Source organism: Oncorhynchus clarkii, unplaced genomic scaffold, assembly GCF_045791955.1.
Source record: "Oncorhynchus clarkii lewisi isolate Uvic-CL-2024 unplaced genomic scaffold, UVic_Ocla_1.0 unplaced_contig_3779_pilon_pilon, whole genome shotgun sequence".
Taxonomy (NCBI): Eukaryota; Metazoa; Chordata; class Actinopteri; order Salmoniformes; family Salmonidae; genus Oncorhynchus; species Oncorhynchus clarkii.
In genome coordinates this window covers 259,946-287,500 of record NW_027261031.1, presented here as the reverse complement: position 1 = coordinate 287,500, position 27,555 = coordinate 259,946, and the positions used below count along the sequence as shown (strand labels likewise).

General features: G+C 44.2%; 1 protein-coding gene across 4 annotated transcripts in view; it reads left to right on the top strand.

Annotated features, from left to right (window-relative positions):
- Positions 1-27,555, top strand: part of LOC139403860 (aryl hydrocarbon receptor nuclear translocator 2) — a 101,578-nt gene that overhangs the window by 28,486 nt on the left and 45,537 nt on the right. For all 4 annotated transcript variants that reach the window (XM_071147024.1, XM_071147023.1, XM_071147022.1 and 1 more), the window contains 6 exons: positions 4,979-5,081; positions 9,775-9,840; positions 11,536-11,621; positions 15,810-15,886; positions 18,130-18,264; positions 23,585-23,659. In XM_071147024.1, the coding sequence (XP_071003125.1) occupies positions 4,979-5,081; positions 9,775-9,840; positions 11,536-11,621; positions 15,810-15,886; positions 18,130-18,264; positions 23,585-23,659 (542 nt within the window). The remainder of the gene's footprint in view (positions 1-4,978; positions 5,082-9,774; positions 9,841-11,535; positions 11,622-15,809; positions 15,887-18,129; positions 18,265-23,584; positions 23,660-27,555) is intronic.

The following is a 27,555-nucleotide window of genomic DNA, read 5'->3' as shown; positions in this document are numbered from 1 at the left end:
TTATTCTACAATGTAGAAAAAAGTAAAGAAAACCCCTTGAATGAATAGGTGTGTCCAAACTTTTGACTGGTACTGTGTGTGTGGCTTATAATAAAAATCTATATATATGTAACAGTATAATTTTAAACCGTCCCCTCGCCCATACCCGGGCGCGAACCAGGGACCTTCTGCACACATCAACAACTGACACCTACGAAGCGTCGTTACCCATCGCTCCACAAAAGCCGCGGCCCTTGCAGAGCAAGGGGAACTACTACTTCAAGGTCTCAGAGCAAGTGACGTCACTGATTGAAACGCTATTTAGCGCCCACGCTAACTAAGCTAGCCGTTTCACATCCGTTACACTCACCCCCCTTTTGACCTTCCTCCTTTTCCGCAGCAACCAGTGATCCGGGTCAACAGCATCAATGTAACAGTATAAGTTTAAACCGTCCCCTCGCCCATACCCGGGCGCGACCCAGGGACCCTCTGCACACATCAACAGTCACCCTCGAAGCATCGTTACCCATCGCTCCACAAAAGCCGCGGCCCTTGCAGAGCAAGGGGAACTACTACTTCAAGGTCTCAGAGCAAGTGACGTCACTGATTGAAACGCTATTTAGCGCCCACGCTAACTAAGCTAGCCGTTTCACATCCGTTACATATATACAAAAAAAAATATGGGGGATTGGAAATGATGCAGACAATTACATGTATGGAAGCTACAATCTATCTACATTTTTAAAGCTTTTCTACCCCCCCCAATAATAAACACTTATAGATCAAATGTATTTCCGTCGACTGGTATTTCCATCAATGAATAGAACCATTATTTTGCTGTCTTTTTTTTATTCCTGTTTATTGGCCGGTGCCAGTTTTATTTATCTGCTTTTCATATTACCAACTAATGGAAACTAGTTGGTACACTAATGGGTGTGTAGGTGTGTGCATATTTTGTGAATCTATGTCAAATACATGCATGTTTGTGTGTGAAACCAACCAAGTCAAGACAGCTGGCTCTACTCTTCCAGAACCATGATTAAATATTATGTGTATAACAAACTTCTAAACCTCCCTTCTCTGTAAATGATGATTGTACTTCCACTTTGCATGGGAAGCTACTGTTTAGCAGTTGGCAGCAACTAAACTCTATGTAGTTGGTGGGTCTTGGTCTAAACTCCCAGGGTCCATACTTATGACATTGCATGTCTCTTGATTTAAACCAGTGGTAACGCGACCTAGGCATGCAGTTTGATTTCCCGTAACAATAGTTGTTCTCCATATTAGGACGTGATCAGGTATATCTTCAACAATTCTGTGCTCGTCATTCCTTGACATTAAAGCTGCAATATGTAACTTTTGGGGCGACCTGACCAAATTCACATAGAAATCTGAGTTATAGATCTCATTTAAAGTCTAAGAAGCAGTAGACCTGTTCTATGTCCACTATTTCTATGCTTGCAGTTCTAAAGTTTAGTTTTTGCATCTTTAGTTTTGGTTTTGTACAGCAGCTTTAAACAGCTGAAAATACAATCTTTATTATAGAAAATATATTTCACAGGTTTAGATTGTACAATGATTCTCTACACTATACTTGATTGTTTTGTCACAAACTGAAATTAGACAAACTATTTGTTAGCAACCAGGAACGAGGAGCGATTTCTGCATAGTGTACCTTTACTGCATGTACCTTTACTCCATGACTAATGCCTTGTTCTTATGCTATCTGAGTGACTCAAACATTACAACAAAATCAGTGGAGGCACCGTGCCATGACATGGAGAATTTTAGATTCTCTCTGACTGTCTAGTTTTTATTTTGATGATTCTTAGTTCTCAAAGATAATATTATTTAAATATATATAGGTCCATTATCTTTCCGACTTACTTTATATCTGGTAATACGTTTAAGTTTACACTGAAAATGTTTTACCTTCCCGATTTGTTTTGTGTGTTTTTTTTGTGGTATTTTTAATTTTGTTTGTAATTTTCTCTCGACTGACCCTGGTTTTCAAAGTCTGACTCTTTCACTGGTGAAAGTCGACCAGTAGAAGCAGCAGTGACATGGCAGCTGTTGAGGACTTCAGTGGCCTGTCACTGCTTTATCTTATCTCCTCTGAGTGTCACACTCCATAGACACACATGGTTTGACAGCACATACCGCACATTCCTTCTGTATGTGTGTACATACGTGTTTGTGTGTGGCGCACCTAGACCTTAAACAACCCCTAGCCACTACACATAGAAACACATGGTTTTTAAACTGGACGGTAGTTGGTGCACACACACATATCACCACACACACACACACACACACACACACACACACATCACACACAGTCTACAAATGTCTGCATGTCTTTGCTGCTCCACTTTCCTTGGATCTCCCTGGGATGCCGTCATTCCAGCTGATCGCCCTTCCTGTGTGGAGTGTATTGATCCCTTCATTTCCTCCCGCTTTCCCTGAAATCATCACTAAGTGGAGACCATCCCTGACCAATGGGGATAACACACACACACACACACACTATAAACGGGAGCTCAACACAAATCAACACACTAACACAGCTGATGGTGTCCAGACATGTGCAGCAGTGTTTTTCTTCTCCCTCTACCCTGCAGTGTTTCACATAGAATTAGTTCCAGGATAAACTTTACCTGTGGCGCTCAACTGACAGATGGAGAGAAACAGAGGATAGCTTCACACATAAACACACACACATACACAGCAGCTAGCCCGCCAGCTTTCCTGCTAACAAGAGAACATCTTAGTCATCTCCTCCAGACACAGCCCTGGAATTCACTGATTAAACTATCACCTTGTTAAGTCATTTACCGAAACCCAAGCCCTGTGTGTGTGATGACTTCTCTCCTGTCGCCTGTTCTCTGCTGTCCTGGAAGCCCAGCCAAGCCTAACCTCCGTCAGTTAGAACATGAGGTCACACAAACACAGCAGAGGAAACTCACTCTCACACAAACAAACTTGTTTGCACTTGTTGGTGTCTTAGTGTGTGGGGGTGTGTTGATCTCTCAGGGGAAATAACATATGATGTAGCCAATGTGTTCCTGGTCTGGTGTTTTGTTTGGGAAACATACCTCTACTCTCCTGTCTCTATCCTCTACATTGTAAACCATGGTAATAATACTGGTAAATAACCTAATCTCCATCCTCTTCATGATAATAATAGTGGTAAATAACCTCATCTCCTGTCTCCATCCTCTTCATGGTAATAATACTGGTAAATAACCTCATCTCCTGTCTCCATCCTCTTCATGGTAATAATACTGGTAAATAATCTCATCTCCTGTCTCCATCCTCTTCATGGTAATAATAGTGGTAAATAACCTCATCTCCTGTCTCCATCCTCTTCATGGTAATAATACTGGTAAATAACCTCATCTCCTGTCTCCATCCTCTTCATGGTAAACCATGGTAATAATTAAGCAATAAGGTCTGAGGTGTGGCATATGGCTGATATACCACTGCTAAGGGCTGTTCTTATGCACAATGCAGTGCAGAGTGCCTGGACACAGCCCTTAGCCTTGGTATATTGGTCACATATAAACTAGTTACCAACATAAATCGAGCAGTAAATATACATGTTTTATCATACCCGTTGTATACGGTATGATATACCACGGCTGTCAGCCAATAAGAATTCAGGACTCAAACCACCCAGTTTATAATGGTAAATAACCAGTGCATGTGGGTTTTAGAGAAGTGTTTCAGAGCAGTGTTGTTGTTTTTTTTTTTACTCGAACCAATGGAGCTTGAAAACCTGTCAATAATCCATGAGAAAGACCCTAGGAGATATGTGGTAAAGCCTTTCAACATGTTCGAAACCAGAGCCTTCTCATTGGACTCCTGACCTAATTGGCCAATGATAATAGTCATATGTCATCCCAGAGCCCCAGGGAGATAAACACATTATCTAAACATAGTGGTTAGTCCATAGAGGTAGGAAGAGGCCTCATCTCCTACTTTAAAATGGTGGAAACCTTCAATGGCAATGTCCGCGCTAAGATGGGTTGTATTCGTCCAGAGCTCTCGTTTGACCTCCATGGGTCAGTCTCCGGAAGAGAGGGAGCTGAGATCCTTGTATCCTCTCCAATACAAGACTGTAGCCAAAACTACAATCCAGCCTTTAGCTGGGGTCAAACACTGACCGCCTCCCTTCCTTGAGGAGCCACTGCAATAATAGAACAGTATAGATGACCACATCAATGCTTTGGGAGTTTGGAGAGTTAACATTGTCTAATGCTTCATTCATTACACTAATGTTACTGGCAGGTTGTCCAAATGTCCAGCTTGAACATTAAACCCCCCCACCTGTCATCAACTTTCCTTGTCAAATGCCCCCCCTCCCCCCTCGGCCTTGAATGGAATGTGAATTGTGGAGAGTGTACAACGTATTGTGTGTGTGTGTGGCTTGAATCCTCTCCTTGTCCTGCTGAATAACCTCTGGCTGGCGCTAGCTAACTCGATAGCTGTTAGCATCATCTAAGCCCCCAGTCATCTAACAAACAAATTAGTTGCAACGCAGCTCAGACTGACTGTGTGTGGAGGAGGAATTCCTCTGGAATAAAAACACTGGGGTCAGCTGGAACGGATCGCTGCAGGACACACACACACACACACACACACACACACACACACAGCTTATTTGTCTGGAATTACTGTAGACATGTTTCTCCGACAGACTAGTAATGATGCAGCTAATAGTCTAAATGGGGTGGAGAGGAAGACAGACAGAGTGAAAAGGAAGAGATATTCTCTCCATTTATTACATTAGACTAAATATCAGGAATTACATTGTTTTTCCTCTCCAAACACTTAATGAGAAACGAGGGAGGGATACACTGACGAACAAAAATGTTCCTGACAGAAAGGGTGGCACAGCTCTACTCCCGGACCTCAGCATGCCGCAAGGCTGTGTGTGTGTGTGTGTGTGTGTGTGTGTGTGTGAGCGTCTCTCATCTCATGTTCTCTGTCTCCTCAGGGCGTATCCTGGACCTGAAGACAGGAACAGTGAAGAAAGAGGGGCAACAGTCGTCTATGAGGATGTGCATGGGCTCCAGACGATCCTTCATCTGCAGAATGAGGTGTGTCTGTGTGTCATTCCTCCACGAGTGTGTGAGCGCAAGTTTGCACAATATATCAACTGGATCCATCTCTCCATCTGCGGAGGATTTAAAGTGTGAAGTGATAAACACCTGTGTTGTAGACTCACTCCCAATAGGACTCATCCATCCTTTAAAACTTAGTCATCTCTGATATGTAGATACCTTCGTCTCCCTACATCAGCAATCATCCAGTCTTTGGTTCACACCTGCCTGGGAGATGCGTTCTGTATCCCAAATGGCATCCTATTCCCTATAGAGTGCACTACTTCTGACCAGGACCCATAGAGTGCACTACTTCTGACCAGGACCCATAGAGTGCACTACATAGGGAATAGGGTGTCATTTGGGACGTAGACTGTGATGTGCGTGTATCCATAATCAATTTCACCCCCCCCGCAGCCATCGAGCCATATGCTTTCCCCCCGCGGCCATCGAGCCATATGCTTTCCACCCGCGGCCATCGAGCCATATGCTCTCCCCCCGCGGCCATCGAGCCATATGCTTTCACCCCACGGCCATCGAGCCATATGCTTTCCCCCCACAGCCATCGAGCCATATGCTCTCCCTCCTCGGCCATCGAGCCATATGCTTTCCCCCAGCGGCCATCGAGCCATATGCTCTCCCTCCGCGGCCATCGAGCCATATGCTTTCCCCCCGCGGCCATCGAGCCATATGCTCTCCCCCCACGGCCATCGAGCCATATGCTCTCCCCCCACGGCCATCGAGCCATATGCTTTCCCCCCACGGCCATCGAGCCATATGCTTTCCCCCCACGGTCATCGAGCCATATGCTTTCCCCCCACGGCCATCGAGCCATATGCTCTCCCTCCTCGGCCATCGAGCCATATACTTTCCCCCCGCGGACATCGAGCCATATGCTCTCCCTCCGCGGCCATCGAGCCATATGCTTTCCCCCCGCGGCCATCGAGCCATATGCTCTCCCTCCGCGGCCATCGAGCCATATGCTTTCCCCCCGCGGCCATCGAGCCATATGCTCTCCCCCCACGGCCCCCGTATGCTTTCCCCCCGTATGCTTTCCCCCCATATGCTTTCTATCCCCAAGATGATGTGAAGACGCACCATTGGTCAAAGTGATGGATGCTTCCATAGCTCACACATCATTATGTATGACCTATCCTACTGCAGATATTTCAAAAATCAGGAATCCATAATGTCGGGAATCCAGTTTAGAATCCCCCCCTGGGTGGGTGTGTTTGTGGCATGCACCACCGCCCCCTCCCACTGGCTTCAACCCTGAGCACTACTTTTGTTTATTTATTCTCAGGATGTTTAGAAATCTAGAAACCGGTTCCCCTAATACCCACAGATTGACCGCTAAAATGTTTTTGAACTTAAATGTTTGACTCAAGCGGGTTTTAAAAAACCCAGACCACTGACACGTGTCTCCCCAATATTTCCGATGCGGCCTGGCGTGCCTAAAGCCTCGTTAGCACAGGAATGGAGATGTTTGTGTTTGTTGTCTGCTTCACTCACATTACACAGATGCTAATCACGCTTTGTTAGGACGACTGGAATGCGTGTGTGTCTTTTGTTCCTTTTGCTATTTAGGCCGCTTGGCAAATTGAAAACAGCATGCAGGGATGACTGTCTGCACTCTGCGGTGACCACAGCTGAGAATACACAACACACACACACAGAGCCCCGAACAGCATGCCATGCAACCAAGTGGAAAGGAATTGTTCATTTTTCAACATCATTTCAGGGAAGCTAATATTAGCTAACTCCAGAAGAGTAGAAGATACTGTCCTCTTGAATCTTTTGTTGATCAGTGGAAAAACCCAGGTTGTCCCTCCTCTCTGCTCTCAATAATACCTGACTCACCCGCTGAAAGAAACTAATGTCAAATGGCGTCCATCTTGGTTTCGATACTGTGAGACTGTGTAGACTTGGTTACAGCAGTTAAAGCTGACATCACCATAAATCCCTTCTGCTTCTTTTAAACTTCCTTAATCCAGGTTCTCAGGTCACTGTGAGATACAGTCTGTTCTATAAGAGAAACCTGGTCCCTCTACATTTCTATGCTGTCATCTAATCAGTACACGTGTCATTTAGCAGACACAAAAACACAAACACACACAAAAGCAGGTTCAGATTTCAAATGTATTGTTCTCATTGAGGAGAATCCTATCCACAGCAACATGGCAACACACCAAACCAGATTTTCCAATAACACTCACCATGCCTGTGTTCCAAATGGCACCTTATTCCCTATATAGTTCATAGGGCTCTGGTCTAAAGTAGTGCGCTATATAGGGAATAGGGTGCAATTTGTCCTGCATTCATAGTCTCACACAGCGAACATAACAGTACATTATATAATGTCAGGCACTGGTTATTTGTTCTGTGTGCGTGTGTGTGTGTGTTCTGGTTTATGGTCCATACACCTCATCAGTGCTGTGGGTTGACATGTCCCCAGTTCAGCAGCTCTTGTGTTCTAGCTCTCTGGTCTGAACATCTCTCTGTTTTCAGTGGCACTGATTAACATTAGTCTCTGTCTCCTCCCACTCCGTTCCTTTCTCTGTGTGTCTGTCTGTTTCTGCATTCATACCTGTGGGGGTGGACTACACGTGTGCCAAATGGGAGCCCTAGGCCCAGAGTTAGCATTGTATGTGTGACGTATAGCAGGCTTCCCCAACTGGCGGCCCGCGGGTGATTTTATTTGCCCCTCCCAAGTATTCGTAGAAAAAAAAAATGACATGACTGTTAAACAGCAGCAAATCAGCTCCAAGTGATGTACATTTTGGAAATCTGTTCCAAAGTATTCCCACGCATACCAAAGAGAGATGTGATCCTATACACCAAAGTATTCCCACGCAAACCAAAAAGAGATGTGATCCTATACACCAAAGTATTCCCACGCATACCAGAGAGATGTGATCCTATACACCAAAGTATTCCCACGCATACCAAAGAGAGATGTGATCCTATACACCAAAGTATGCCCACGCATACCAAAGAGAGATGTGATCCTATACACCAAAGTATTCCCACGCATACCAAAGAGAGATGTGATCCTGTACACCAAAGTATTCCCACGCATACCAGAGAGAGATGTGATCCTGTACACCAAAGTATTCCCACGCATACCAGAGAGAGATGTGATCGTATACACCAAAGTATTCCCACGCATACCAGAGAGAGATGTGATCGTATACACCAAAGTATTCCCACGCATACCAGAGAGAGATGTGATCGTATACACCAAAGTATTCCCATGCATACCAGAGAGAGATGTGATCGTATACACCAAAGTATTCCCATGCATACCAGAGAGAGATGTGATCCTATACACCAAAGTATTCCCACGCATACCAGAGAGAGATGTGATCGTATACACCAAAGTATTCCCATGCATACCAGAGAGAGATGTGATCGTATACACCAAAGTATTCCCATGCATACCAGAGAGAGATGTGATCCTATACACCAAAGTATTCCCATGCATACCAGAGAGAGATGTGATCCTATACAAATGTGAGGTTTGAAATTATTGTTTTGGTCAAATATTCTTCTTGTCAAATATGCAGTCTACAAATTGTGTGATTATGTTCGGACCCCCTGACCATCCGCTCAAGAAAAGATTGTCCCGTGTCTGAATCTAGTTGATGATCTCTGATGTACAGTACACTGTGTTTCTCACAGATCGTCCCGTGTCTGAATCTAGTTGATGATCTCTGATGTACAGTACACTGTGTTTCTCACAGATCATCCCGTGTCTGAATCTAGTTGATGATCTCTGATGTACAGTACACTGTGTTTCTCACAGATCATCCCGTGTCTGAATCTAGTTGATGATCTCTGATGTACAGTACACTGTGTGTTTCTCACAGATCATCCCGTGTCTGAATCTAGTTGATGATCTCTGATGTACAGTACACTGTGTGTTTCTCACAGATCATCCCGTGTCTGAATCTAGTTGATGATCTCTGATGTACAGTACACTGTGTCTCTCACAGATCGTCCCGTGTCTGAATCTAGTTGATGATCTCTGATGTACAGTACACTGTGTTTCTCACAGATCGCCCCGTGTCTGAATCTAGTTGATGATCTCTGATGTACAGTACACTGTGTGTTTCTCACAGATCGCCCCGTGTCTGAATCTAGTTGATGATCTCTGATGTACAGTACACTGTGTGTTTCTCACAGATCATCCCGTGTCTGAATCTAGTTGATGATCTCTGATGTACAGTACACTGTGTGTTTCTCACAGATCGCCCCGTGTCTGAATCTAGTTGATGATCTCTGATGTACAGTACACTGTGTGTTTCTCACAGATCATCCCGTGTCTGAATCTAGTTGATGATCTCTGATGTACAGTACACTGTGTGTTTCTCACAGATCGCCCCGTGTCTGAATCTAGTTGATGATCTCTGATGTACAGTACACTGTGTTTCTCACAGATCGTCCCGTGTCTGAATCTAGTTGATGATCTCTGATGTACAGTACACTGTGTTTTTCACAGATCATCCCGTGTCTGAATCTAGTTGATGATCTCTGATGTACAGTACACTGTGTTTCTCACAGATCGTCCCGTGTCTGAATCTAGTTGATGATCTCTGATGTACAGTACACTGTGTTTCTCACAGATCGTCCCGTGTCTGAATCTAGTTGATGATCTCTGATGTACAGTACACTGTGTGTTTCTCTTCAGATGTGGCAGCACCCCACTGGACCACATCTCTCTCAACCGACTGTCCAACATGAGGAAGAGATACAGGTGAGACACTTTGCTATTCCTATCTTTCTGTTTTACTAGATGTTCTTCTCCCCTGTCTCAATATGGCCTCAGAAATAAATAACTTACCAGTGATTTAACTTTTCAGAGATTACATCATTGGAATGTTTTTATTTAGAAGGCCATAATGCAACGGCTCCCATTTTACTTTTGGAACTACATTGTCCAGCAGCCAATGAAAACTATGGCCTGCGCTCACATGACTGTGTTTTGTTGATTGTGCCTAAGGTCCGTACAGAGCTAGGGAAAAAGCTTTCCAGTTCTCTGCACCTTTCTCTTGGAACAAGCTTCAGGGCCTGAAATGACAGGAGCGTGTCCCTTTTTAAATGAGTTTAAAGCTAGGTTGAACACTATGATGGAAAATTAAGTTGCACCATACTTTCCCAAACCATCTTGCTGTAGTGTTTTATGTTGTAAATGTGTCTGCAACTTTGCCAGGTCTTGAACAAATCTAAATGAGACTAACCTCGTCAAATTAACATCAAACATTTTTCTAAAGCCCTTTTTATTTCAGCAGTTGTCACAGTGCTTTACAGATACCCAGCCTGAAACCCCACAGAGCAAGCAGTGTAGATGTAGACGTACAGTGGCCAGGAACATCTCCCTAGAAAGGCAGGAACCTAGGAAGAAACCTAGTGAGGAACCAGGCTAGCAGATAAATCTTCTCCCTCTTCTTCTCCTCCTCTCTCTACCTCTTCTCTCCTCCCCCCATCTCCCTTCATCTTGTTTGTTTGTGTGTACGTTTTTGTTTGCCTGTACAACTTTGTGTGTAGGGTTTTTTCTGCCATTGAAATCCTTGGGTGGCTGCATAATAATTGTTATGGTCCAAACATTGTATATAAAAAAGTGTACAAAACATTAGAAACACCTTCCTAATATTGAGTTATACCCCCTTTGGCCCCCAGAACAGCCTCAATTCGTTGGGGCATGGTGTCAATTGTTCCACAGGGAAGCTGGCCCAGGTCTACTCCAATGCTTCCCACAGTTGTCAAGTTGGCTGGAAGTTCTTTGGGTGGTGGACCATTCTTGATACACAGGAAACTGTTGAGTGTGAAAAACCCAGCAGCATTGCAGTTCTTGACACACTCAAACCAGTGTGCCTGGCACCTACTACAATACCCCATTCCAAGGCACTTAAATATTTTGTCTTGTCCATTCACCCTCTGAATGGCACACATACACTATCCATGTCTCAAGGTTTAAAAACCCTTCTTTATCCTGTCTCCTCCCCTTCATCTACACTGATTGAAGTGTAGTGACATCAATAAGGATATATCTTTCACCTGGATTCACCTGGTCAGTCTGTCATGGAAAGAGCTGGTGTATATTTTTTAATAATATCATCTTTGACAACTAATAATCACCGAAATAAAAGCTAGACAGTCAGGGAGAGTTGAACATTCCTCAATGAATTTAGCAGTGTTGATGTTGTTATTATGTTTGAGAGAAAGAACACAGCATTAGCCATGACAAAATGCATATAAATTAGCTTTAAAACTGCAACATTTCTCTCTCAGTTTCATGGAAAAATGTATAGAATTATAGAATTGCAGGAAATTGGCTTAAAAAAAACATTTTTCATGCACACCTGCCACGCCCACAACCTAAGCCCATTATTGATCCATTAAAAACCCTGGTGTGTGTTGTTAAATGTGTGTGTAATCTGATTGTTTCTAGGAACGGTCTGGGACCCTCGAAGGAGGGAGAGGATCAGTACTCTGTGGTGCACTGTACCGGCTACATCAAAGCTTGGCCCCCAGCAGGTATCTACTGACCATACACAACCTTTTATCTCCCTAACTAGGTCAACTAATATATTTGTTGATGCTAGCAGTGTGTGGGTCTTCCATTCAAAACATTGACAACAGTGGTGGTAGTAGAACACACACACACAAACACCATACACACATACACATTCACACACACACATTCATACACACACAAAAACAATACACACATACACAATCACACACACACAAAAACCATACACACATACACAATCACACACACACATACACACACACACACACACACAAACACCATACACACATACACAATCACACACACACATTCACACACACACAAACACCATACAAACATACACATTCACACACACACAAACACCATACACACATACACAATCACACACACACATACACACATACACAATCACACACACACATACACACATACACAATCACACACACACATACACACATACACAATCACACACACACATACACACATACACATTCACACACACACAAACACCATACACACATACACAATCACACACACACATACACACATACACAATCACACACACACATACACACATACACAATCACACACACACATACACACATACACAATCACACACACACATACACACACAAACACCATACACACATACACAATCACACACACACATACACACATACACAATCACACACACACACCATACACACATACACAATCACACACACACATACACACATACACAATCACACACACACATACAAACACACACACACAAACACCATACACAATCACACACACACATACACACATACACAATCACACACACACATACACACATACACAATCACACACACACATACACACATACACAATCACACACACACATACACACATACACACATACACAATCACACACACACATACACACATTCACACACACACAAACACCATACACACATACACAATCACACACACACATACACACATACACAATCACACACACACCATACACACATACACAATCACACACACACATACACACATACACAATCACACACACACATACACACATACACAATCACACACACACATACACACATACACAATCACACACACACCATACACACATACACAATCACACACACACATACACACATACACAATCACACACACACATACAAACACACACACACAAACACCATACACACATACACAATCACACACACACATACACACATACACAATCACACACACACATACACACATACACAATCACACACACACATACACAAATACACACTCACACACACACAAACACCATACACACATACACAATCACACACACACATACACACATACACAATCACACACACACCATACACACATACACAATCACACACACACAAACACCATACACACATACACAATCACACACACACATACACACATACACAATCACACACACACCATACACACATACACAATCACACACACACATACACACATACACAATCACACACACACATACACACATACACAATCACACACACACATACACACATTCACACACACACAAACACCATACACACATACACAATCACACACACACATACACACATACACAATCACACACACACATACACACATACACACATACACAATCACACACACACATACACACATTCACACATACACAATCACACACACACATACACACATTCACACACACACAAACACCATACACACATACACAATCACACACACACCATACACACATACACAATCACACACACACAAACACCATACACACATACACAATCACACACACTCATACACACATACACAATCACACACACACCATACACACATACACAATCACACACACACCATACACACATACACAATCACACACACACAAACACCATACACACATACACAATCACACACACACAAACACCATACATGTTGTAAACATTATATTCCATACATCCCTCAGGTTCAATGAGATGGTGAGATCCTGAGGTCTGGGGTGTTTCTTTAGTCACACACACACTGACAGAGGTGACGTGGCATCCAGGATGGATGGGGGACAGAGATCACACATGACCTCGGATGCACTCGTTGACACACACACTCCAAATCTTTCAAGTGTTTACAGAGTCACGCAACCCCCCGGCCTGGAATTCTGTCTGCAATTCCCATGAGTGTTTTGGGATTCAGAACCAGGTGTCTAGATGGGGGGGGGGGGGGGGGGTGTTTGAGCATCTTTCAGAATCACAGTATGAAATGAATTTCAACTGCTTTGAGGCTGTACTGAAAGAATCCCCGATCGCACGGACATGCCACATGTGTGGAAATCGTTGACACATGTTTAACTTCCTGGGACATAAATAGACCAGTGGAATGTTCTGGAACGTTAGTCTATCGCTCGTCCACTATCAGTCTTAAGGTACTAAATCGGGCGTATCACCCGTGTGCACACACACTTAGACCCTCCATCCTTCTGGGTTCTGAAAACAGCTCAGGAAGTGGTAGAATGTAGCTCATGTCTCATGTCGGTACTTCTGGGTCCATGTTCAGAAAGCGTCTCAGATTAGGAGTGCTGATCTAGGATCAGGTCCCCCCTGTCCATGTAAAAGGCAATCCTAGATGAGCTCTCCTTCTCTGAGTGTCTTTCTGAACCAAGGCCCTGGGGAGACTAAAGTGGACGGAGGTCAGGGAGTAGGATGGATGGTATGGCTGGGATGGAACATCAAAATTATAGTTCAATTATATTATTGAATCTAGACGGATGTGTCCCAATTGGCACCTTATTCACATATGGCTCTGATCAAAAGTAGTGCACTATACAGGGAATATAGTGCCATTTGGGCCGCAGGCTACTTCTTGCATTGACGTGGCTGGCGAGTTGGTTGACTATGCAAGTAAAAGTCCTCAACACACATTATTTTTCTTTTTTTTCTTCAGTTTTTTTTATATATTTGTCATTTGAAAGATAATACAGACAATAAGACAAACAGATAGAAAAACACACTGATCCCCTACTGGAGGGGAGAGGAGATGAAAGGAGAGGAGAGGCCTGTGAACAGTCTTCATTATGACTAATAGGTGTTTTTGTGTTGTCAAGGAAACAACAAAGGAATTCATTACTGTGGGAAACTGATATCAACATTTAAATCAAGGAAAACTTCAACTCTCTCTTTCTCATTCTCTGTCCCTCCTTCTCTCCCTCCTTCCATTTGTGATGTATATGAATGTTGATACAGGCAGTAAGAGTTTTGGGATATTTGTTCCAAATGATTTGCAGAGATTCGTAGAGACTGTGTGTTTGTGTGATTTATCTGCTTGTGTCTCAGCTGTTCTGGAGAAAGCAGCTTGTACAGCACACTGCTACGGTACTAGACTACACAGTGTCATGCTGGAAATATACACCACACTGCTACGGTACTAGACTACACAGTGTCATGCTGGAAATATACACCACACTGCTACGGTACTAGACTACACCGTGTCATGCTGGAAATATACACCACACTGCTACGGTACTAGACTACACCGTGTCATGCTGGAAATATACACCACACTGGTATGGTACTAGACTACACAGTGTCATGCTGGAAATATACACCACACTGCTACGGTACTAGACTACACCGTGTCATGCTGGAAATATACACCACACTGCTACGGTACTAGACTACACCGTGTCATGCTGGAAATATACACCACACTGCTACGGTACTAGACTACACCGTGTCATGCTGGAAATATACACCACACTGCTACGGTACTAGACTACACCGTGTCATGCTGGAAATATACACCACACTGCTACGGTACTAGACTACACCGTGTCATGCTGGAAATATACACCACACTGCTACGGTACTAGACTACACCGTGTCATGCTGGAAATATACACCACACTGGTATGGTACTAGACTACACAGTGTCATGCTGAAAATATACACCACATTGCTACGGTACTAGACTACACAGTGTCACGCTGGAAATATACACCACACTGCTACGGTACTAGACTACACAGTGTCATGCTGGAAATCACCTCAACAACACAAAGTTCACATCTGAAATCACACATTTGCACTTTATTAGATAGCTGCCATCTTGATATCTCTCTCTTGTATTTAATATCCTTCTCTCTTTTCTCTCCTTTCTCTCTATGTCAGGTATGACCATACCAGAAGAAGACACAGAGGCAGGACAGACCAGTAAATACTGCCTTGTAGCCATCGGAAGACTGCAGGTACCATCGTGTGTGTGTGTGTGTGTGTGTGTGTGTGTGTGTGTGTGTGTGTGTGTGTGTGTGTGTGTGTGTGTGTGTGTGTGTGTGTGTGTGTGTGTGTGTGTGTGTGTGTGTGTGTGTGTGTGTGTGTGTGTGTGTGTGTGTGTGTGTGTGTACGTACACGCTCTGGTTGGGTCGGTGCATGAGAAGGTGTGACCTGAGAGCACGGGGTTGTTAGGGAGCATCAGTATTGGAGGATTACAGTAATGGAGCAGACAGGTGGAACGAGCACTGAAGACCTCTTCCCATCCTCCCAAATACTTATTTTCCACCATAATTTGCAAATAAATTCATTAAAAATCCTACAATGTGATTTTCTGGATTTTTGTTTCTCATTTTGTCTGTCATAGTTGAAGTGTACCTATGATGAAAATTACAGGCCTCTCATCTTTTTAAGTGGGAGAACTTGCACAATTGGTGGCTGACTAAATACTTTTTTGCCCCACTGTATATCTAACTCTCCGGTCCCTACATCCTTTAATCTCTCTCACATATATCTAACTCTCCGGTCCCTTCATCCTTTAATTTCTCTCACATATATCTAACTAACTCTCTGGTCCCTTCATCCTTTAATCTCTCTCACATATATCTAACTCTCTGGTCCCTTCATCCTTTAATCTCTCTCACATATATCTAACTCTCTGGTCCCTTCATCCTTTAATCTCTCTCACATATATCTAACTAACTCTCTGGTCCCTTCATCCTTTAATCTCTCACATATATCTAACTCTCTGGTCCCTTCATCCTTTAATCTCTCTCACATATATCTAACTAACTCTCTGGTCCCTCCATCCTTTAATCTCTCTCACATATATCTAACTCTCCGGTCCCTTCATCCTTTAATCTCTCTCACATATATCTAACTCTCTGGTCCCTTCATCCTTTAATCTCTCTCACATATATCTAACTAACTCTCTGGTCCCTTCATCCTTTAATCTCTCTCACATATATCTAACTAACTCTCTGGTCCCTCCATCCTTTAATCTCTCTCACATATATCTAACTCTCTGGTCCCTTCATCCTTTAATCTCTCTCACATATATCTAACTCTCCGGTCCCTACATCCTTTAATTTCTCTCACATATATCTAACTAACTCTCCGGTCCCTACATCCTTTAATTTCTCTCACATATATCTAACTCTCTGGTCCCTTCATCCTTTAATCTCTCTCACATATATCTAACTCTCTGGTCCCGTCATCCTTTAATCTCTCTCACATATATCTAACTCTCTGGTCCCTTCATCCTTTAATCTCTCTCACATATATCTAACTCTCTGGTCCCTTCATCCTTTAATCTCTCTCACATATATCTAACTAACTCTCTGGTCCCTTCATCCTTTAATCTCTCTCACATATATCTAACTCTCTGGTCCCTTCATCCTTTAATCTCTCTCACATATATCTAACTCTCTGGTCCCTTCATCCTTTAATCTCTCTCACATATATCTAACTAACTCTCTGGTCCCTTCATCCTTTAATCTCTCTCACATATATCTAACTCTCTGGTCCCTTCATCCTTTAATCTCTCTCACATATATCTAACTCTCTGGTCCCTTCATCCTTTAATCTCTCTCACATATATCTAACTAACTCTCCGGTCCCTACATCCCTTAATTTCTCTCACATATATCTAACTAACTCTCTGGTCCCTTCATCCTTTAATCTCTCTCACATATATCTAACTCTCTGGTCCCTTCATCCTTTAATCTCTCTCACATATATCTAACTCTCTGGTCCCTTCATCCTTTAATCTCTCTCACATATATCTAACTCTCTGGTCCCTTCATCCTTTAATCTCTCTCACATATATCTAACTAACTCTCCGGTCCCTACATCCTTTAATTTCTCTCCCATATATCTAACTAACTCTCCGGTCCCTTCATCCTTTAATTTCTCTCACATATATCTAACTCTCTGGTCCCTTCATCCTTTAATCTCTCTCACATATATCTAACTAACTCTCTGGTCCCGTCATCCTTTAATCTCTCTCACATATATCTAACTCTCTGGTCCCTTCATCCTTTAATCTCTCTCACATATATCTAACTATCTGGTCCCTTCATCCTTTAATCTCTCTCACATATATCTAACTAACTCTCTGGTCCCTTCATCCTTTAATCTCTCTCACATATATCTAACTCTCTGGTCCCTTCATCCTTTAATCTCTCTCACATATATCTAACTAACCCCTCTCATCTCCTAGGTGACCAGTTCTCCCGTTTCCATGGATATGAACGGCCTGACGGTTCCCACGGAGTTCCTGTCGCGCCACAACTCCGACGGCATCATCACTTTCGTGGACCCGCGGTGTATCAACGTGATTGGATACCAGCCTCAGGTTGGTTCCTCCCCCTACTTATCACAATCAGGGTTGCATTTAGTAGGGCACGATGATGCGAAACATTTTAAAAATTGTAACCGGAACAGCCTGTGATGCCACTCGTCAGAGTTCACAATAGAACCCCTGTGGTGAACTGGAGCCGCTAATTCCATGCCCACTCATCACAAATGTTGAGATAATGTTGCAAAACAGCCTGTTTACCTGAAACGGTCTGCGAGGTCACATCAAAGCATTCTGTTATTTTATCAAGAGGAACATGTCTGTGGTCAGTAGAGATGAAACCTGTTAATAGGTGCCTTGCGAAAGTATTCTGCCCCCTTGAACTTTGCGACCTTTTGCCACATTTCAGGCTTCAAACATAAAGATATAAAACTGTATTTTTTTGTGAAGAATCAACAACAAGTGGCAAACAATCATGAAGTGGAACGACATTTATTGGATATTTAAAACTTTTTTAACAAATCAAAAACTGAAAAATTGCAAAATTATTCAGCCACTTTACTTTCAGTGCAGCAAACTCTCTCCAGAAGTTCAGTGAGGATCTCTGAATGATCCAATGTTGACCTAAAGGACTAATGATGATAAATACAATCCACCTGTGTGTAATCAAGTGTCCGTATAAATGCACCTGCACTGTGATAGTCTCAGAGGTCCATTAAAAGCGCAGAGAGCATCATGAAGAACAAGGAACACACCAGGCAGGTCCGAGATACTCTTGCGAAGAAGTTTAAAGCCGGATTTGGATACAAAAAGATTTCCCAAGCTTTAAACATCCCAAGGAGCACTGTGCAAGCGATAATATTGAAATGGAAGGAGTATCAGACCACTGTAAATCTACCAAGACCTGGCCGTCTCTCTAAACTTTCAGCTCATACAAGGAGAAGACTGATCAGAGATGCAGCCAAGAGGCCCATGATCACTCTGGATGAACTGCAGAGATCTACAGCTGAGGTGGGAGACTCTGTCCATAGGACAACAATCAGTCGTATATTGCACAAATCTGGCCATTATGGAAGAGTGGCAAGAAGAAAGCCATTTCTTAAAGATATCCATAAAAAGTGTTGTTTAAAGTTTGCCACAAGCCACCTGGGAGACACACCAAACATGTGGAAGAAGGTGCTCTGGTCAGATGAAACCAAAATTGAACTTTTTGGCGTAAAAGCAACACAGCTCATCACTCTGAACACACCATCCCCACTGTCAAACATGGTGGTGGCAGCATCATGGTTTGGGCCTGCTTTTCTTCAGCAGGGACAGGGAAGATGGTTAAAATTGATGGGAAGATGGATGGAGCCAAATACAGGACCATTCTGGAAGAAAACCTGATGGAGTCTGCAAAAGACCTGAGACTGGGACGGAGATTTGTCTTCCAACAAGACAATGATCCAAAACATAAAGCAAAATCTACAATGGAATGGTTCAAAAATAAACATATCCAGGTGTTAGAATGGCCAAGTCAAAGTCCAGACCTGAATCCAATCGAGAATCTGTGGAAAGAACTGAAAACTGCTGTTCACAAATGCTCTCCATCCAACCTCACTGAGCTCAAGCTGTTTTGCAAGGAGGAATGGGAAAAAATGTCAGTCTCTCGATGTGCAAAACTGATAGAGACATACCCCAAGCGACTTACAGCTGTAATCGCAGCAAAAGGTGGCGCTACAAAGTATTAACTTAAGGGGGCTGAATAATTTTGCACGCCCAATTTTTCAGTTTTTGATTTGTTAAAAAAGTTTGAAATATCCAATAAATGTCGTTCCACTTCATGATTGTGTCCCACTTGTTGTTGATTCTTCACAAAAAAATACAGTTTTATATCTTTATGTTTGAAGCCAGAAATGTGGCAAAAGGTCGCAAAGTTCAAGTGGGCCGAATACTTTCGCAAGGCACTGTAAGTTACAGTAAGGCCTTTTTAGATGACAATCCAACTGCAGCTCTTAAAGATGATGACTTACAAGTGTGTATATATATATATACAGACAACTGTCTTAAGTTATTGTAAGTTATTTAAAGCTTCAATATCTTAAGATTGAAGTGTTGTCCATTTTCCCAGCCTGACTCTCAACAGGTCAGATGCTGGTAGAGACTGTAGAGTCTGTACTGTATAGAGCTACAGTGTAAAGAAAGCATGTACACAGTGTTTTTCCCAAGCGCTTGAATTTAACCTACACCAGAATACAGACCAACATTTTAAACCTGACAGACTGTTGACCGATCGATCAATCCATTAAACATTTAGAGTTGGAAAAATTCGAATAACTTTCTCAACGTACCCCGATTTTCCTGGTTAATCCATCCTGATTCCCGGTCATTTACAGCTGGGATTTCAGGAAGGTCTGGGAATTTTGGTCAAATAGCGTTCTCTCGCAGTCCACCCCTCTCCTTTCCACACCGTTCACACTACAGAAACAGATTAGTGAAAGTGGGCCGATTCCTAACATAAAGTCGCATTATTAGGATGAGAAAGTGATCACTTGGCAGGATGGGAGTTTGTTTTGTGATTGATTTCCCTTGTTAATGTATAATTGTGTATGATTGTAGGATGTTTGCATTTCGCTACAAGCATTTCGTTACACTCGCATTAACATCTGCTAACCATGTGTATGTGACCAATAAAATGTGATTTATTTGTTTATAGGAGACCGCCCCCCCCCCCCCCAATGGCACCCTATTCCTTACATCATGCACTACTTTTGTCCAGTGCCCTATGAGTCCTGGTCAAAAGTAGTGCACTAACAGGCCAAGGAATAGGGTGCCATTTGGGCCGCACACCACTCCATGACAGGAAGAATGATTTAAAGATGTATCACTGGCTCGATCTCAATTCCTCTGCCCTCAATCTCCTCAGCTCCTTCTCAACCGTATTTTCAACCGACCTTTTTCTGCAATGAGAAAGAGCCTGGGAGATCGGATGCAAGGAATGGAAGAAAGATGAATTGAGAAAGGCCATTGACTCAAGTCCAAGGGTCTGAATGATGTATGATCTGTATGGCCTGTTGTCAAATCAAATCAAATCAAATTTTATTTGTCACATACACATGGTTAGCAGATGTTAATGCGAGTGTAGCGAAATGCTTGTGCTTCTAGTTCCGACAATGCAGTAATAACAAGTAATCTAACTAACAATTCCAAAACTACTGTCTTGTACACAGTGTAAGGGGATAAAGAATATGTACATAAGGATATATGAATGAGTGATGGTACAGAGCAGCATAGGCAAGATACAGTAGATGGTATCGAGTACAGTATGTACAAATGAGATGAGTATGTAAACAAAGTGGCATAGTTTAAAGTGGCTAGTGATACATGTATTACATAAGGATACAGTCGATGATATAGAGTACAGTATATACGTATGCATATGAGATGAATAATGTAGGGTAAGTAACATTATATAAGGTAGCATTGTTTAAAGTGGCTAGTGATATATTTACATCATTTCCCATCAATTCCCATTATTAAAGTGGCTGGAGTTGAGTCAGTGTCAGTGTGTTGGCAGCAGCCACTCAGTGTTAGTGGTGGCTGTTTAACAGTCTGATGGCCTTGAGATAGAAGCTGTTTTTCAGTCTCTCAGTCCCAGCTTTGATGCACCTGTACTGACCTCGCCTTCTGGATGATAGCGGGGTGAACAGGCAGTGGCTCGGGTGGTTGATGTCCTTGATGATCTTTATGGCCTTCCTGTGACATCGGGTGGTGTAGGTGTCCTGGAGGGCAGGTAGTTTGCCCCCGGTGATGCGTTGTGCAGACCTCACTACCCTCTGGAGAGCCTTACGGTTGAGGGCGGTGCAGTTGCCATACCAGGCGGTGATGCAGCCCGCCAGGATGCTCTCGATTGTGCATCTGTAGAAGTTTGTGAGTGCTTTTGGTGACAAGCCAAATTTCTTCAGCCTCCTGAGGTTGAAGAGGCGCTGCTGCGCCTTCTTCACGATGCTGTCTGTGTGAGTGGACCAATTCAGTTTGTCTGTGATGTGTATGCCGAGGAACTTAAAACTTGCTACCCTCTCCACTACTGTTCCATCGATGTGGATAGGGGAGTGTTCCCTCTGCTGTTTCCTGAAGTCCACAATCATCTCCTTAGTTTTGTTGACGTTGAGTGTGAGGTTATTTTCCTGACACCACACTCCGAGGGCCCTCACCTCCTCCCTGTAGGCCGTCTCGTCGTTGTTGGTAATCAAGCCTACCACTGTTGTGTCGTCCGCAAACTTGATGATTGAGTTGGAGGCGTGCGTGGCCACGCAGTCGTGGGTGAACAGGGAGTACAGGAGAGGGCTCAGAACGCACCCTTGTGGGGCCCCAGTGTTGAGGATCAGCGGGGAGGAGATGTTGTTGCCTACCCTCACCACCTGGGAGCGGCCCGTCAGGAAGTCCAGTACCCAGTTGCACAGGGCGGGGTCGAGACCCAGGGTCTCGAGCTTGATGACGAGCTTGGAGGGTACTATGGTGTTGAATGCCGAGCTGTAGTCGATGAACAGCATTCTCACATAGGTATTCCTCTTGTCCAGATGGGTTAGGGCAGTGTGCAGTGTGGTTGAGATTGCATCGTCTGTGGACCTATTTGGGCGGTAAGCAAATTGGAGTGGGTCTAGGGTGTCAGGTAGGGTGGAGGTGATATGGTCCTTGACTAGTCTCTCAAAGCACTTCATGATGACGGATGTGAGTGCTACGGGGCGGTAGTCGTTTAGCTCAGTTACCTTAGCTTTCTTGGGAACAGGAACAATGGTGGCCCTCTTGAAGCATGTGGGAACAGCAGACTGGTATAGGGATTGATTGAATATGTCCGTCTTTCCACCCCTGGTTGCGCAATCGATATGCTGATAAAATTTAGGGAGTCTTGTTTTCAGATTAGCCTTGTTAAAATCCCCAGCTACAATGAATGCAGCCTCCGGATAAATCGTTTCCAGTTTGCAGAGAGTTAAATAAAGTTCGTTCAGAGCCATCGATGTGTCTGCTTGGGGGGGGATATATAAACGGCTGTGATTATAATCGAAGAGAATTCTCTTGGTAGATAATGCGGTCTACATTTGATTGTGAGGAATTCTAAATCAGGTGAACCGAAGGATTTGAGTTCCTGTATGTTTCTTTCATTACACCATGTCACGTTGGCCATGAGGCATACGTCCTAACTCAGGCAGAGGAAGCCTAGTCCTGGACTAAAAGGCATTGTCAATAAAGAATCTCCATTGTAAAAAAAAAATTTGTCCAGGAATTTGACAAAGTTTCAAAATTAATATATTGAACTTGTATTTCATGATTTGAAATTGACCTGAAGTGTGTAGTTGTATTAATTTGTGTGTATTTATTGTGTCATTGTCTCGTGTAGGATCTGTTGGGGAAAGACATCCTGGAGTTCTGTCACCCAGAGGACCAGAGTCACCTGAGAGAGAGCTTTCAACAGGTACGGAGAGGTGGAGGAGGGACGAAGGGAGGGTGGAGGTATGAGGAAGAGTTCTGTCACTCAGAGGACTACAGAGAGACCTCTTGAGATATCTTTCTACAGGTACTATACCACCAGAGGGAGAGGAGAGGAGAGGAGAGGAGAGGAGAGGAGAGGAGAGGAGAGGAGAGGAGAGGAGAGGAGGAGTAGAAGAAAAGGATGGGGTGATAACAGAAGGACATGATGATCAGAGGAGAGAATAGGAGTGACAGAGGACGGGTAGAGGAGAGAATAGGAGTGACAGAGGATGGGTGGAGGAGAGAATAGGAGTGACAGAGGATGGGTGGAGGAGAGAATAGGAGTGACAGAGGATGGGTGGAGGAGAGAATAGGAGTGACAGAGGATGGGTAGAGGAGAGAATAGGACTGGCAGTGGAGAGAATAGGAGTAACAGAGGATGGGTGGAGGAGAGAATAGGAGTGACAGAGGATGGGTGGAGGAGAGAATAGGAGTGACATAAGATGTGTAGAGGAGAGAATAGAACTGGCAGTGGAGAGAATAGGAGTGACAGAGGATGGGTGGAGGAGAGAATAGTAGTGACAGAGGATGGGTGGAGGAGAGAATAGGAGTGACAGAGGATGGGTGGAGGAGAGAATAGTAGTGACAGAGGATGGGTGGAGGAGAGAATAGGAGTGACAGAGGATGGGTGGAGGAGAGAATAGTAGTGACAGAGGATGGGTGGAGGAGAGAATAGTAGTGACAGAGGATGGGTGGAGGAGAGAAAAAGAGTGACAGAGGATGGGTGGAGGAGAGAATAGGACTGGCAGTGGAGAGAATAGGAGTGACAGAGGATGGGTGGAGGAGAGAATAGTAGTGAAAGAGGATGGATGGAGGAGAGAATAGTAGTGACAGAGGATGGGTGGAGGAGAGAATAGGAGTGACAGAGGATGGGTGGAGGAGAGAATAGTAGTGACAGAGGATGGGTGGAGGAGAGAATAGTAGTGACAGAGGATGGGTGGAGGAGAGAAAAAGAGTGACAGAGGATGGGTGGAGGAGAGAATAGGAGTGACAGAGGACGGGTAGAGGAGAGAATAGGAGTGACAGAGGATGGGTGGAGGAGAGAATAGGAGTGACAGAGGATGGGTGGAGGAGAGAATAGGAGTGACAGAGGATGGGTGGAGGAGAGAATAGGAGTGACAGAGGATGGGTAGAGGAGAGAATAGGACTGGCAGTGGAGAGAATAGGAGTAACAGAGGATGGGTGGAGGAGAGAATAGGAGTGACAGAGGATGGGTGGAGGAGAGAATAGGAGTGACATAAGATGTGTAGAGGAGAGAATAGAACTGGCAGTGGAGAGAATAGGAGTGACAGAGGATGGGTGGAGGAGAGAATAGGAGTGACAGAGGATGGGTGGAGGAGAGAATAGGAGTGACAGAGGATGGGTGGAGGAGAGAATAGGAGTGACAGAGGATGGGTGGAGGAGAGAATAGTAGTGACAGAGGATGGGTGGAGGAGAGAATAGGAGTGACAGAGGATGGGTGGAGGAGAGAATAGTAGTGACAGAGGATGGGTGGAGGAGAGAATAGTAGTGACAAAGGATGGGTGGAGGAGAGAAAAAGAGTGACAGAGGATGGGTGGAGGAGAGAATAGGACTGGCAGTGGAGAGAATAGGAGTGACAGAGGATGGGTGGAGGAGAGAATAGTAGTGAAAGAGGATGGGTGGAGAAGAGAATAGTAGTGACAGAGGATGGGTGGAGGAGAGAATAGGAGTGACAGAGGATGGGTGGAGGAGAGAATAGTAGTGACAGAGGATGGGTGGAGGAGAGAATAGTAGTGACAGAGGATGGGTGGAGGAGAGAAAAAGAGTGACAGAGGATGGGTGGAGGAGAGAATAGGAGTGACAGAGGATGGGTGGAGGAGAGAATAGTAGTGAAAGAGGATGGGTGGAGGAGAGAATAGTAGTGACAGAGGATGGGTGGAGGAGAGAATAGGAGTGACAGAGGATGGGTGGAGGAGAGAATAGTAGTGACAGAGGATGGGTGGAGGAGAGAATAGTAGTGACAGAGGATGGGTGGAGGAGAGAAAAAGAGTGACAGAGGATGGGTGGAGGAGAGAATAGGAGTGACAGAGGATGGGTGGAGGAGAGAATAGGAGTGACAGGATGGGTGGAGGAGAGAATAGGAGTGACAGAGGATGGGTGGAGGAGAGAATAGGAGTGACAGAGGATGGGTGGAGGAGAGAATAGTAGTGACAGAGGATGGGTGGAGGAGAGAAAAGGAGTGACAGAGGATGGGTGGAGGAGAGAATAGGAGTGACAGAGGATGGGTGGAGGAGAGAATAGGAGTGACAGAGGATGGGTGGAGGAGAGAATAGGAGTGACAGAGGATGGGTGGAGGAGAGAATAGGAGTGACAGAGGATGGTGGAGGAGAGAATAGGAGTGACAGAGGATGGGTGGAGGAGAGAATATGAGTGACAGAGGATGGGTGGAGGAGAGAATAGTAGTGACAGAGGATGGGTGAAGGAGAGAAAAGGAGTGACAGAGGATGGGTGGAGGAGAGAATAGGAGTGACAGAGGATGGGTGAAGGAGAGAATAGGAGTGACAGAGGATGGGTGGAGGAGAGAATAGGAGTGACAGAGGATGGGTGGAGGAGAGAATAGGAGTGACAGAGGATGGGTGGAGGAGAGAATAGGAGTGACAGAGGATGCGTGGAGGAGAGAATAGTAGTGACAGAGGATGGGTGGAGGAGAGAAAAGGAGTGACAGAGGATGGGTGGAGGAGAGAATAGGAGTGACAGAGGATGGGTGGAGGAGAGAATAGGAGTGACAGAGGATGGGTGGAGGAGAGAATAGGAGTGACAGAGGATGGGTGGAGGAGAGAATAGGAGTGACAGAGGATGGGTGGAGGAGAGAATAGGAGTGACAGAGGATGGGTAGAGGAGAGAATAGGAGTGACAGAGGATGGGTGGAGGAGAGAATAGAAGTGACAGAGGATGGGTGGAGGAGAGAATAGGAGTGACAGAGGATGGGTGGAGGAGAGAATAGGAGTGACAGAGGATGGGTGGAGGAGAGAATAGTAGTGACAGAGGATGGGTGGAGGAGAGAAAAGGAGTGACAGAGGATGGGTGGAGGAGATAATAGGAGTGACAGAGGATGGGTGGAGGAGAGAATAGGAGTGACAGAGGATGGGTGGAGGAGAGAATAGGAGTGACAGAGGATGGGTGGAGGAGAGAATAGGAGTGACAGAGGATGGGTGGAGGAGAGAATAGGAGTGACAGAGGATGGGTGGAGGAGAGAATAGGAGTGACAGAGGATGGGCAGTATACCGTATACTGGGGTAGCCACGGGATGGTTTTTCAATACAGTCAATAGCATTGAAACAATTTCTTTGAAGTTTTTCAATACATTTTATTTTTGAAGCTACTTTTGAAGTAAATACCTGCAGTCAACTATTGCAATATGTTAGGCGATAAAGCGGACTGCGTTCTTCATTTCACCTGTCACATTATTTTACATCATGAAGCTTACCGTAGTTCCCCAGAACAGTTGAGCCAGTCACATGTTTGTAAATAGCACAACGCGAGAAAGCAGGAGCAAGTGATTCCAGCTGTGTATTGACTGGGGTCGCATTGTCTTTCAATATAAAAGTGATCAGTGTTAGCAGTTGATGTTACTCTTCAACCCCAAAGCAAATCAAGGGGAGAAACAGGTTTATTCAAAGAGAACAAATATAGTTGTTATGCTAGGAAGTAAATGGTAGATGTTCATTCTTCCCTGTCATCAGTGATTCTCCACAGAGCAAAGAGACAAGATGTAATTTATAACCCAACCCGTAGCCTGTGGTTGACCAATTTAGAATTCATAGCAGTAAAATTGGGCCAATGGTCAAATAACAAGTATCCTGTTTCAGGCTCAATGAA